The 13784-nt window shown below is 34.5% G+C and overlaps 2 protein-coding genes across 5 annotated transcripts in view; one reads left to right on the forward strand and one right to left on the reverse strand.

Moving 5' to 3' along the window:
- LOC127880050 (SHC-transforming protein 1-like) overlaps positions 1-4594 on the reverse strand; it is a 153198-nt gene extending 148604 nt beyond the window's left edge. For both annotated transcript variants that reach the window (XR_008049392.1, XM_052427278.1), the window contains exon 1: positions 4448-4594. The gene's annotated coding sequence lies outside the window, so the exon portion shown is untranslated. The remainder of the gene's footprint in view (positions 1-4447) is intronic.
- Positions 4574-13784, forward strand: part of LOC127880053 (golgin subfamily A member 5-like) — a 30930-nt gene continuing 21719 nt past the window's right edge. For all 3 annotated transcript variants that reach the window (XR_008049393.1, XR_008049394.1, XM_052427280.1), the window contains exons 1-2: positions 4574-4675; positions 12692-12957. Coding sequence is in view for 1 of the 3 variants with exons in the window: in XM_052427280.1 (XP_052283240.1) it covers positions 4647-4675; positions 12692-12957 (295 nt within the window). In the remaining 2 variants the exon portion in view is untranslated. The remainder of the gene's footprint in view (positions 4676-12691; positions 12958-13784) is intronic.

Raw genomic sequence — 13784 nt, forward strand, 5'->3', positions numbered from 1 at the left:
TCAATACATATTGCCACATTTTGGAAAAAATCATATAAATTATAGTTATCTACTTTGTTAGATGTTGATGAAATAAAATTGAGATATAATAATCATGAGACACTTCTGTCTTTTTTTTTTTCAAGATTGGGATTTTTTTATAAAAATTTCAGTTTGGGATCGGGTCCATTTGCTTTGGGCTCAGGTCCATTTGAGGGCCTTTTTTACATAGCAGAAAAACCCCTGCCTAGAATGTATTTATAACATTGAAATAAACTGCTCTTAATGCAGCCTAGTTAAACTTAACAAATATAAAAATATCCACACAAGGATAGTTTTGCAAAATATGCCACAACCAAATTTTCTTGGATTGAGCTCTTGATAAATGAGATCAATAAGTGTCTTTGGCTATTGCAATTAGATTATCTGTTAAACTTCTTTTAATTTGCCCCATCTGGAAATCATTTCAAAGGCACACAGATATTTTTGCAATTACAAGGCTGCTTATAGAACTGCTTGCAGATTTAAAAGTAAGGCAAATTGAACCCATCACCCTTTGTTAGTCAAGCCCCAGTCCCATATAAGCAGGGATAGCCACGGCAGTCCCAGATCCCCTGGATCAAGATCTGGGACAATTCATGGACTTATTTAATTGTTGAGCGTCGATGGTCTTGCAAAGACCATCACCCTGGTGACAACAAGGTATCAACATGGATCGAACGTTCCAGCCTGGACAGTCCATAGCAGCAACATGCAATCAACAAGGTGCCCACACGGACTGTCAAGGACCAACAAGGCAAATACATATATCACATACCAACATGTCATCTACACATACTATTCTGGACATACACAACAACGGCACGGATAAAAACTAAAGTTGCTGGACTGTCAATGTTGCTCATAAGAAGATCAACCGATAAAACAGAAACTTGTTAAATTGTAAATAGAAGTTATAAAAATGTTAAATTAATCTTTCAGTTTCCATACATATGTTCATTCAATTGAATTTTTGTTGGCCTTATGGCTATTGCAGTAGAGTACTCTTGCTTTTTGGATGTGACGTCTGCACACCATGCAGGTAAACAACTGGTGAAGTGGATGTAATTTGCGGGTGTGTATGGAACTAACGGCTTTGCGTGGTTAAACAGACTGTAAATAAAAAATATTGAAATGGATACAACAGAAATAAAATAAATCTTTAAAGGTACATTGTTTATTGCGGCATTGTTTGAATTAATTCAGAAATTCCAGGGCTCCCCCTGGCCAAAAAATTTCTGTAGGCAACATTTTTGCCAAATGGATTTTTTTGTAGCCACATTTTAGAAACTGTAGCCAAAGTATTAGCAAAGCATTCGGAACCGCCTGATGTAAGTATAGGCTACAGTAGTGTAAAAGAAGAAACTAAACAAAGAAGCTTTAATATGTTTATTACTATAATCATCATGTGTGCATAACAAAAATAAAACAGTTGTGCAGCAAAGTACACATTAGTCATAGCCGACACTACAGCCACTTCACTTTTGGATATTGCTGCAGCCTGCACATTTGTCATGGATGTTTTCAGACTAGATGCTTGTGAGGCCTCTTTGTGATCTGAAATAAACAAAATCAAATATTCTAAATTTCAAAACAAAAAGCTCATTTTGAAAGTGTCAATATATATTTATTATGAACATAAATTATTATTTTTATTTTTAATATATTATTAATAATATAAAAATATTCATGTATATACATTTTAATATTAATGATTGTCATTCTTTTTTATTACCTTTTGATTTTTCGGGTTTTGAAATGTTGTCTTTTTTCAACAAACTACACCCAGATGTGAATGAATTTGATTTTTGAAACTGTATGCATATTTTGCAATACATCGTTTTTGATTTTGCATTATAATCTAACCACATGAATTCCGAAAGCCAAACATCTTTAAATGAGGCCACAATTAAAATATTGTTGGTTTGCCGTTTACCGACCCTAAATTTTACAGGTAGGAACATTATTTTATTTTATTTGAGAAATTATATTTTTAATACACTTATAGTCAATGAATATTTTAAACACTGTTTTTAAAGCACTGTTGCAGTGTACGAAGCCCTATGTAGCTTAACATTATCTTGTTTGCTGTTTCTTGCATATATTAATATCAAATGCATGCTTGTGTGTTATTACATCAAATATGTGTTCATTATATGATGTTAATTGCTCAAATGCATTTGTCATTATTTAACTGCCAGACAGCTTTAATTTTTAACTTAAACCTTTCCCTTAAAATGGGCTTAATTAGCATGCAACAAGCATTGAAGGAGTGTAGAAAGACAGCCCAAAGCCTTTAATGGAAAAATTCAGACATGGTGAAAGACCGTCACATTTTACAGGCCAGACTTGCCTACCAGGAGAAACAATTCACAGGCCAGTTGAAATTTGTACAGGCCTCAATTTAAAGTGTTTGACCGGTAAGTGCATAGTCTCGACATGGCAAAGTAAATTCACGAAAGGGCAAACTCAACATAAGCATTTGTTCTTCTTGAATGCTCTGAGCTTGTATGAGTACATACGTACAGCTCAGAGGGTCAACTAACATAAGCATGAAAACTTGATTTGGGGAAATAAATTAAGGGTGTTAGTTTCAGTTTGTGGATATGTTAACGCTTTAAACATATATACTTGAGTGTTGTCGATGTATTTAGCTATTAAGAGACATTAATATATTAAATAACTTTACCTTTACATATCCATTTCACTAACATTCCATTACAGTAAACTGTTTAGTGTGGCAAACATAATAAAGCAGAATATGCACATGAATCTGATAAAACACAGATCCACTTGCATATAAATCTAATCATGTTTGTCTTTTATTTTGCATTTTCGAACGATAATCCTGTAACTGTTAGATGTAATTTTCTTTGCGAGTAGACTGCATTCCAATTTTCAAACACTTGTTCTGTGACATTCAGTTCATACATTTCCAAAAAAAAAGAGTTTTATTTGTATCTAAAACGTATGCTCCATCGTAGAATGACACGCTCTTTTCATTAATCCATACTAATTATATGATGTCCGTCGTAAATTCGATAGTCATTTGTCCTCGCTGAGCATTGTTATTTCTTTAAATTGTACGCCATCTTGGATCACGTTAACAACATGTGTATAACGAACGTAAACTCGTATATGTACGACTACTTTCGCGAACCAAAAGTTAAGTATGATGTCGTTCGGCCATTTTCACGTAACACCGCCAATCGCGGTGCTGGTTATAGACGCTTGCATTACTGTCTATTCTGGGGAGTATGAAATTCCAACCATCGGAGCAACCTACATTTGTAGATCAGTCAGGGGCGATAATAATAGACAGGGATATAAATACGCGCACAAATAAATATTGCAGTCGGCTCTTTTATGATCGTCGAAAAAAAAGAAAATAAAAAAAATACGTTTTCAGAAATCGCAATAAAATTTTTTGGGTCGGGGGTAAAAATTGGATCGGTCGGTAAAGGGCAAACAAACTCAATTTTAATTTAGGCCTGATCTATTATCAGATTTGATTTTTTTTAGACCGGGTCTTTAGAATCGCCAGAGTCCAAAGGACGCTTAATGCCTATGGTCGCCATTATGGCAGTCACAATTTCCGACACTTTCGCCGTAAATGTCAAGGGTTTTATACCCCTTCATCTATCGTCATTCACAATTGTAACGCATTTAGCCTTTAATCATTACAAACATTACGAACTTCTCAAAATTAAAATCAACTATTAACTTCTTTACTTACGTTCATTGTGTGACTAAGTTGATACTTCGCTAACGGCTTTTACTCAAATTGATTAAAAACGGCAGCAATCTTTAATCAGATGTAATTGTTTATTTAAGCCATCAAGATCAACGGTTACACCAGTCAGTTTCCTTTGTCTCGATATCCGGTTTCTGACAGGTGTTAATGCAGACTGCGTATCAATTTTGCGGGTCAATAATACAGCGATGTATTGAAACACAGTCTAAAGCTGAAAGAGTTTACTATCTGGAATGGCATTTGTCAGGAAAATAATCGTTTGGCAAAAATCGTTCGCCGGACGTTTTCGCCAAACGATTATTTTATTCGCAGAATTTGCTAAATTTTCGCCATAGTCGAATCTGGCAAACGGCAGCAGGAGCCCTGAATTCTTTTACTTGTTTCCCTTACCGCTCGACTCACAGTAGTTGGAGGATACAAGCTTTTCATTTAATTAAGAGTAAGTTTCATGGTCATGCCTTCGTTGGCCAGGGGATTAATAAATAGCCACCAATAGTGAGTGAGATACCTTGTGTCTTTATATAATAAAATGCGTACATAGGTTATTAACTTATAAACAACCAAGCGCCTATATGCTATTCTAATTCAACAATAAGACTAAGAGAAGACTGAAAAATAACAATGAACTGTCTATTCTAAATCAGTGACCATTATCGATACCGAAACCGAACTCACCCTTTCCCTAAGAATGAAGTAAATTCAATTTGCGTTTCACTTCGTTCAAAAGTTATTTAATAGCCAATTTTGCAACAAATCGTGACATTGTTATTAAAAATATAAACCAGGAAGTTGACTCAGGAAAAGCGTCATACAATTTCTTTGTTGTAAAAGTAGCAATACCTAAAAAAACAAAATTAAAACGCTTCCCCGCCAAATGCATAACATCAAAAAGCGACTGCTTTCGTAAGTTTGCTATGTCCACAATTTATTTAATGTCAACTTCAAAAGTTGCGATCATAATATGTTATACAAACGTGGTCAAGTCTTAAATTTCCTGTGGATGTGTTGCGTCCACTCTTGGAAGTCTTGGAAGTGGAATTTTGCCTCAGACATTTCGACCCCGGACATTTCGACCCATAAGAAAGGATACGTACAAGTTAGGAATATGAGTAGTGTACTGTCAACTTTTTATCCCCCGCCATAGGCGGAGGGATATTGTTTTGGCGTTGTCCGTCCGGCCGGCACTTTTGTGTCCGGAGCCATAACTTTGAAGTGCTTTGGCAGATTTCATTGAAACTTGGTACGAGTATAAAGCGATGGATAAGAGGATGATGCACGCCAAATGGCATTGTACACCATCTTTAAATAACGTACTTATGGCCCTTTGTATCTTGAAAAAATGCGTTTTGTGTCCGGAGCCATATCTGGGAAGTGCTTTGGCGGATTTCATTGAAACTTGGTATGAGTATATTTATGGTCTATGGATAAGGGTGGCAGACGTTTCCCCCCCAAGATGTTTCCTCCCCAGACGTGTTTCCTCCCTAGATGTTTCACCCCCATGTTGGGGGTGAAACGTCCACATAATATGAAAATGTATATTAGAAGTAGTTATTTGTACTAATGCCGGGATATGTGAAAAAAATAACTATCGATTAGTATTAAAATTCAGTGCATTGTATGTGTCTTAATAATTAATTTAAAAAAAATATATGTAAGTTAAGTCCTGAGTGAGTAAAAGCAAAGACCTATAGAATACATTATATAGGTCTTTGGTAAAAGTGACTGGGTGATTTTTTATGGTTGTTTTTAGGGAAGCCTCAAACGAATTTTTCCCATTAAATAGATCTAATTATAATTGTTTTTATAAGTGCCTGAAATTTATCTTTCATTAATTCACGGAGTGTATATTGATAGGAGATGAATCGAGTATTTGACCCTTACTGTAGTAAATTCAATCTCATGCAAAAACTATTCATCCGATTTTATTGGTTTATACGTTATCTTGTTGCTTATTAATTCCTCTTTCAAAAAAATATAACTTTTAGTATATTCCCGTTGTTATTAATGGATTTATAGCAAGTTAAACACAAGAAATACACATTTTATGTTTTACCACCGCGCGTTTTAACGTGTTGTGGCTATCGATCTTTTACAATTAGCGTACAGCGAAGCGCCGAGGTTATACATTTTGATGTACCCACTCACGTCTTTTGTTAAATTATAGTTTCATTTCTCGGCCGATTTTGACAAATTATATATCATTAGAAAGCTTACAGGCTTTTTCCGCTCCATTTTGGGAATACGCCACACTGGAATTTTGGGAATTTGGCGTCGTGAAAACCTCCATTTTGGGAAACAAATTATTTGCAAAATTGGCTCAATTGGGAAAAATTATCGCATGTAAATAGTGTTTCTTATATTTCAAAGAAGCCGTTAACTGGTAAATAACGACAATTTTGATAACTTATTATTAAAATTTTACAAAGTATTATGAACATGTGAGATAAGAGCAGGTTTTTTAATCTGAATTTGGGGAAAAGGCCTGACCTTTTTTGAGGTGAAAAAAATCGTGCGAAGCGCCGGATTTTGAGGAAAATAAGGAAAGTCTTAAATAATCATTAACATATTTTACAGTTTTTAAAACAAATTCAAGGAAACAGATAATTTAATTATGCAACACTTTCTATTTTCTACACCGGATCAGGTTAACATATATATTTTAAGGTAAAAAAAAAATTGGGAAAAAACAACCAGATTTGCATTGGGAATGGGGCCGAATTTCGGACCCGTGGCACAGGGCGGAAAAAGCCTGGCTTACGTTACGTAGTAAACAGATATATAAATATATATTAAGTTTTTCTTCTGATTTCGACAGCCCGGCAGTTATAACTTTAACTTTTGCAAATATCATACCGTTTTGGAGTTTTAGAATCTAGATTTGTGACATGTTCGTACTTTATACCAATTTGTAGTGTTTATATTTGGAGTTCAGTTTTAAAAATAACATCTTGCTTAGGAGAATAGAATTCTGTATACAATAGAAAAAAAAATGTTTTAAAACAAAAGTAATTAAGGAATGAAGGCGGAAAAAAGTAGCGCGCGTTCCTAACGCACTGAACTGATGCTACGGTCTTGGCGATTATGCTTTTGTTTAGAAACCGGCCATTGAATTTCCTTTGCCATATTATTATATTTTTATGGAATATATTGTAGTATTTTGTTCACGAAACATATCAATAAAGCTTATTATAAATGAATCTTAATAAATTAACGGTTTCAGCTCTTGTTTATAACACAGAAAAGGTGTTAAATTTATGATGAAACAGCGTATATAGCGGACCCTCTCAATATTTTTCGGCTTTGCATGCATACTTGAAATAAAATGGGTGTCAAAAACATTCATCGTTTGCTGTTTATTATCAAGAGGTAATTATGTATAATTATTTGAAATGTTATTTACCTTAAATTATCAATTTATTAAAGATTCTTGAAAATCACGGTCGGTGTTACGCGGGTCATTTTGTATTTTGACATCAGGGCATCATGTCTAACTATTCAAAATCAGATTTTTTTCACCGGGACGATGACGGCTTAGATTTAGACAGGCAGACAGATAGTTTATTCAGACTTATACAACAGTACATCGTCTTCAACTCAAATATATAAATTATTTTTAGACGAATTGTTAGGTGATTACACATATAGCAGTGATGATTCTGAGAATGTTGCCATGTTTCTTATCCGTGTAATCTAGAGTCCGTGGTTTGAGCATTTTTATCGCGGTGTTCAATAAAAGATATCTCAATAATCTTGTTTATTGATAGATCTGTGGTTTTATTGCCCCTGTGTTCAGCACAAACCAATTATCTCGTTATGATCAGATACTGTGCCGACCAATACTAAATAACACTATGGTGTCATACGCCACAGCAGGGACCTATACTTGTATATTGGTCCCAAACCACAGGTGGCAATGTCTGGTCAGTTTACACTTTTTATGATACCTCCATGTCTTCTCGTGGTATTAGTGGTCATTTCTTGGAGTAATGTAACGCCAAATACTCAATTTTGCGTTTATAAGATATGTAGCGTATTGAAAACATTTATAGTCATCTGCCCATACAGATTGCCATAAACTAAATACTGTATAGATGTCAGCCAGCTTAATCATAGTGATTTTAAGTGCTTAATACCTATACATGTACATTTTAAACATTTAAAAAATCTATTACTTAACATTTAACGTATTTAGCGGGTACCGGTAAAATACTCCGTCATTTCGTAGTCCTATAAAGAGTGTATGGTAGTGTACAGAACAACATGATTAAAAACAGCATTTTCATTTGACCACAACAGGGTTGAATAATCTTTCCGAAAAATACAAATAATACAGAGTTTTAATTTAGAATTCTATATATTTATAACTCTGATAACTTATAAAGATATTTCAATATACATGCATAGACAGTTGACCGTGATTTTCAAGAATCTTTAAATAATTTTAATTAATTGATAATTTATATTTAATAACCTTTCATATAATTTTACATAATTACCTTTTTGAAATAAACAACAAACAATTAATATGTTTTGACACCCATTATATTTGAAGTATGCAAAGCCGAAAAATATCAAGAGGGTCCGCTATATACGCTGTTTCATCATAAAATTAACACCCTTTCTGTGTTATAATCAAGAGCTGAAATCGTTAATTTATTAAGCTTCATTAATACTTAGCTTTATTGATATGTCTCTAGAACAAAATATTTCAATATATTTCATAAAAATATAATAATATGGCAAAGGAAATTCAATGGCCGGTATCTAAACAAAAGCATAAGCGCCAAGACCTTAGCATCAGTTTGGTTCGTTAGGACCGCGCGCTACTTTCTTCCGCCTTCATTCCTTACTTGCTTTCATTTTTAAACCATTTTTTTTTCTCTATCATATACAGAATTCTATTCTCCTAAGCAAGATGCTATTTTTAAAACTGAACTCCAAATATAAACGCTACAAATCGGTATAAAGTACGAACATGTCAACTGTAAATCTAGATTCTAAAATTCCAAAACGGTATGATATTTGCAAAAGTTAAAGTTATAACTCGCCAGGCTGCCGAAATCAGAAGAAAAACTTAATATATATTTATATATCTGAAAACAACGTTACGTAAGCTTTCTAATGATATATAATTTGTCAAAATCGGCCTAGAAATGAAACTATAATTTAACAAAAGACGTGAGTGGGTACATCAAATGTATAACCTCGGCGCTTCGATAAAAGATCGATAGTTACGACATGGTCATGTGACTTAGACACAACAAGATATTTGGCGTAACGGTCCCGTTTCTTATCCGTGTAATCTAGAGTCCTTGATTAATTGAGATCCTTGAAAAATTGAGTAAAAGCACAAGTTTGATGTTCTTTGATGGTCATTTTAAGTGGAATAGTATGTTACTTAAACAATTATAACTGTTGTATTTATTAAATTGAGTAAAAGCACACCTTTTATGTTCTTTGATGATCATTTTAAGTGGAATAGTATGTTACAAATAATAGTTACGAATGAAGATAAGCCATAAGTTGTGATTTTTAATGAAGAATAATAACTATATTCAAATTTTAACTGAAACACAAATTATTTTGACTAAATAAATATCATATTGGGATATTTATTTTGAGTAAATAAAATTGTTATGTAACATTTAAATTATAATGGCCCAATACAGCTAGTATGAACATTTTACATTGATTTGTAGTACTCAAGTGTTTTTTTTAAATTAAAGGAAACTCAATGATGAAAATATTTTCAAAACCAGGCAAATAAATAGGAAAGTTATGTTTTTGCTAATATTACTAAAGTAACAACACACACCTACCATTAAGCAATATATCAGGCACTTATGGTGCAATATACAAGCGTCAATTGGATTTGCAAGTGTATATTACAAGATAACAGCTATTGTATAAAGGGGTACTTATGGTGCAATATACAAACCCATTAATCAGCATTGATGAGATTAGGTGACATCTTTGAAGTGGGATAGTCATTCATAAGATGAGATTAGCACATTATCATACAAAAACATTTTTTAATAGTTTATCACTGTTTTAATTATTATTAATGAATTGCTTTGAATTGACTTTTTTTTAATTCATAAACTTATTAATTTTTCCTTAAATTCCACAAATTCATTTAATAAAAGTTTTTTTTTGCTTTTAAATATTATTTATATCATTGAGTTAAATTATTTAAATATTAATAAGTTTTTATTACATTTGCTAATTATATTATTAAAAATGAAATAATGTGCAACGAAAGTTCAAATCTGTTTTAATTAGTCTAAACTAGTTATTAGTAAAAAAAAAAATATCAGTGACATCCAATAATTTGATAATAAACATATGAATGCATGAAAAAAAATGTTGAAAGTTACAAAGTTTATTTATTTATCATATTTAAATGTTACAAGGAAAACAGTTTTGAAATTAATTTAAATTTGATTTTACCATTTTTCAATTCACTTATTGACCATATTTAATTGGATTAAAAACTAGAAATGGCGCGGCAGAGGCCGACGCGTATCCCCACGCCGCATGTTTGACCCAGGGGCGCCCCATGGTTGGTAATGGGTCCATGCAAAGTTGAGATTGACCGTTTTGTCATAAGAAAAGTTCAGTATCAATTAGAAGTGAATCGTTGTAGAAATGAAAAAATTATAGTAAAAGACAATTTTTGGTGGGTGTGGCCTATTATAGGCGGGGCGCCCCAGGGTTGGTAAAGGGGCCATACATAGTTGGGATTGACCGCATTGTCATAAGAGATCTTCAGTATCAATTTGAAGTAAATTGGTGTAGAAATGAAGAAATTATAGTAAAAGGCGATTTTGGGTGGGCGTGGCCTATGGTGGGGCGCTCCAGGGTTGGTAATGGCGCCATGCATAGTTGAGATTGACTGTATTGTCATAAAAGAGGTTCAGTATCAATTTGAAGTGAATCGGTGTAGAAATAAAGATATTATAGTAAAAGGCAATTTTGGGTGGGCGTGGCCTATGTGGGCGGGGCGCCCCAGGGTTGGTAATGAGGCCATGCATAGTTGAGATTAACTGTATTGTCATAAGAGAGGTTCAGTATCAATTTGAAGTGAATCGGTGTAACAATGAAGAAATTATAGTTAAAGGCAATTTTGGGTGGGTGTGGCCTATTATGGGCAGGGCGCCCCAGGGTTGGTAATGGGGCCATACATAGTTGAGATTGACCGTATTGTCATAAGAGAAGTTCATTATCAATTAGAAGTGAATCGGTGTAGAAATGAAGAAATTATAGTAAAAGACAATTTTGGGTGGGTGTGGCCTACATGTATTATGGGCGGGGTGCCCCAGGGTTGGTAATGGGACCATACATAGTTGAGATTTACCGTATTGTCATAAGAGATGTTCAGTATCAATTTAAAGTAAATCGGTGTAGAAATGAAGAAATTATAGTAAAAGGCAATTTTGGGTGGGCGTGGCCTATGTGGGCGGGGCGCTCCAGGGTTGGTAATGGCGCCATGCATAGTTGTAAATAAATTGTGATTCCAGTTTATATAAGATGGATGTTACTCGTAATTATCGGTGGATTAACAAACTGACAAAACTCGCTGGACTTTATAGTGGATTTACGTAATTAATAGACCTTTGATCAACTTTATTTTTCTTAAATTATTTTTGGCGTCTTTAACCGTGCCGTCTGCCAAAAACCTGCAATTATCGGATGGTCAATCAATTATCACTTATCATTAGACAACTTATGACACGCGCGAAGAGGCACAGTGTGTTGTTATAGCAACCAATATTTATAATTGAGGGGATAAATTGTGTAAGCGTTAGATAGACAACAAACAATAAACTTGCCTATCGCCTGGGGGCAGTAGCACGCTTTAGAAAAAATAATCGGGCGGCTTGATTACTACAAAAATCGGACGACTAGATCTTCGCTTTTCTGGGCTCGTAGAGAGACATCATGGGCGTTAGAGTGAAATTATGATGTTGGCGTTGTCCATCCGTCCAAAAATATTTGTGTCCAGAAGTATTTTGGCGGGGATATCAATTCAACGAATTTGCTTGTTTTTTTTTATATATTTGACCTCGATAGAGAACTTATTTGGGTCTAAGACTTATTCATATTTGCCAATGAATGAAGTGATACTGAAGAGGTTTCCACAGTCATTCAAGTCGACAATGACCATTCGAGCTCCAGTGGAACTTCCACTGAGGCCCGATTGGTCATTGTTGGCTCAAGTACTACTTAAATGTACCCAGGGTACTCTTAAGGATACTACAATTTATCCCGGTTACGGAAAATTTACTTAAATGTACCAGGCCTGTCTGCCAATATAAGCCTGTACCCAAGTTTTATTGCGGCTCATAAACCGATGTCGTAATACATTATGAAACTAATTTTTTGGGCAAGACCTTCATCAACGTGCTTTTTTTTAGTTGAAGTTTTGATAATATTGAGACCATTTTACAGAACATTGACATAAATATGAACATAATAAATTTGAAAAATGAGTGACAACAACAAATTAAGCATTAGTATTCCCAGGTACATTTGAAATTTTTTCTGAACCCAGGGTTCTTTGTAGTATAAGAGTATCTGGGCTACTTTTAAGTAGTACCCGAGCCAACAATGACCATTCGAGCACCACTTGTGGACAGGTCAGGAGGGTCTATTGAACACAACCTCTTGTTTCAGTGTCATTACCACAGTATAGAAGAGATTTTAAATAATGTCCTTTAATGATGTTTGCTACATGTATGTATTGTATGTTACAGCTATAATGGAAAGACTGATGAACACTAAAGACTGTTAACAATATAACTGCTATAAATTAACAGAATCTGCCATGACAAAGTTTTACTCTTTCTAAGTATCTGAAAATATGGAAAATAATGAAATAATTGTTTAAAAATTGATTAAGTATTTCTTTATTTTCAGATTAATTGTTGAAAAACATCAGAAGATAGCATCAACTTGGGTGACAATGTCTGTGCCAGGTAGTATGATGGAAGTGAATACCCCTGAGAGTTCCAGCGGTCATGCCCTGGCTTCCACCCCTGAACTAATGAACATCAGCCCCATGTCAGGCAGCCAACCCACCCCGCAAGGAACCCAGACAGTGCTTGATGAGTTGCTCAAACAAAGAGAGTGCCTGTGGTCTAAGAAACAGCAGCTTACAACTAGAATCCGCGCCATTTCCCAAAGTTTGTGTTTTGTTATTGTTATCATTTGTATTTAGTTAATTTCATGTTCATTGCTTTTGTAGTTTTTTAGCTCACCTGAGCACAACGTGCTCATGGTGAGCTTTTGTGATCGCTTTTTGTCCGTCGTCCGTTGTGCGGCGTCAACATTTGCCTTGTTAACTCTCTAGAGGCCACATTTATTGTCCAATCTTCATGAAATTTGGTCAGAAGAATGATTTCAATGATATCTTGGATGAGTTCGAAAATAGTTACGTTTGCTTGAAAAACATGGCTGCTAAGGGACGGGCATTTTTCCTTATATGACTATATATGGCTATAGTAAAATCTTGTTAACACTCTAGAGGCCACATTTATTGTCTGATCTTCATAAAACTTGGTCAGAAGATTCAACTCAATAATATCTTGAATGAGTTCGAAAATGATGCCGGTTGGTTGAAACACATGGCCGCCAGGGGGCGGGGCATTTTTCCTTATATGGCTTTAGTAAAACCTTGTTAACACTCTAGAGGCCAAATTTATTTTCCAATCTTCATGAAACTTGCTCAGAAGATTTGTCCCACTGTTACCTTGGATGAGTTCAAAAATAGTAACCTTTGCTTGAATGGCTGCCAAGCGGCGGGGCATTTTTCCTTATATGGCTATTTATGGCTATAGTAATCTTGTTAACACTCTAGAGGCCACATTTATTTCCAATCTTCATGAAACTTGGTCAGAAGATTCATCCCAATAATATCTTGGAGGAGTTCGAAAATGATGCTGGTTGGTTTAAAAACATGGCCGCCAGGGGGCGGGGAATTTTTCCTTATATGGCTACATATAGTAAAACC

Source organism: Dreissena polymorpha, chromosome 4 (genome assembly GCF_020536995.1).
Source record: "Dreissena polymorpha isolate Duluth1 chromosome 4, UMN_Dpol_1.0, whole genome shotgun sequence".
Taxonomy (NCBI): domain Eukaryota; kingdom Metazoa; phylum Mollusca; class Bivalvia; order Myida; family Dreissenidae; genus Dreissena; species Dreissena polymorpha.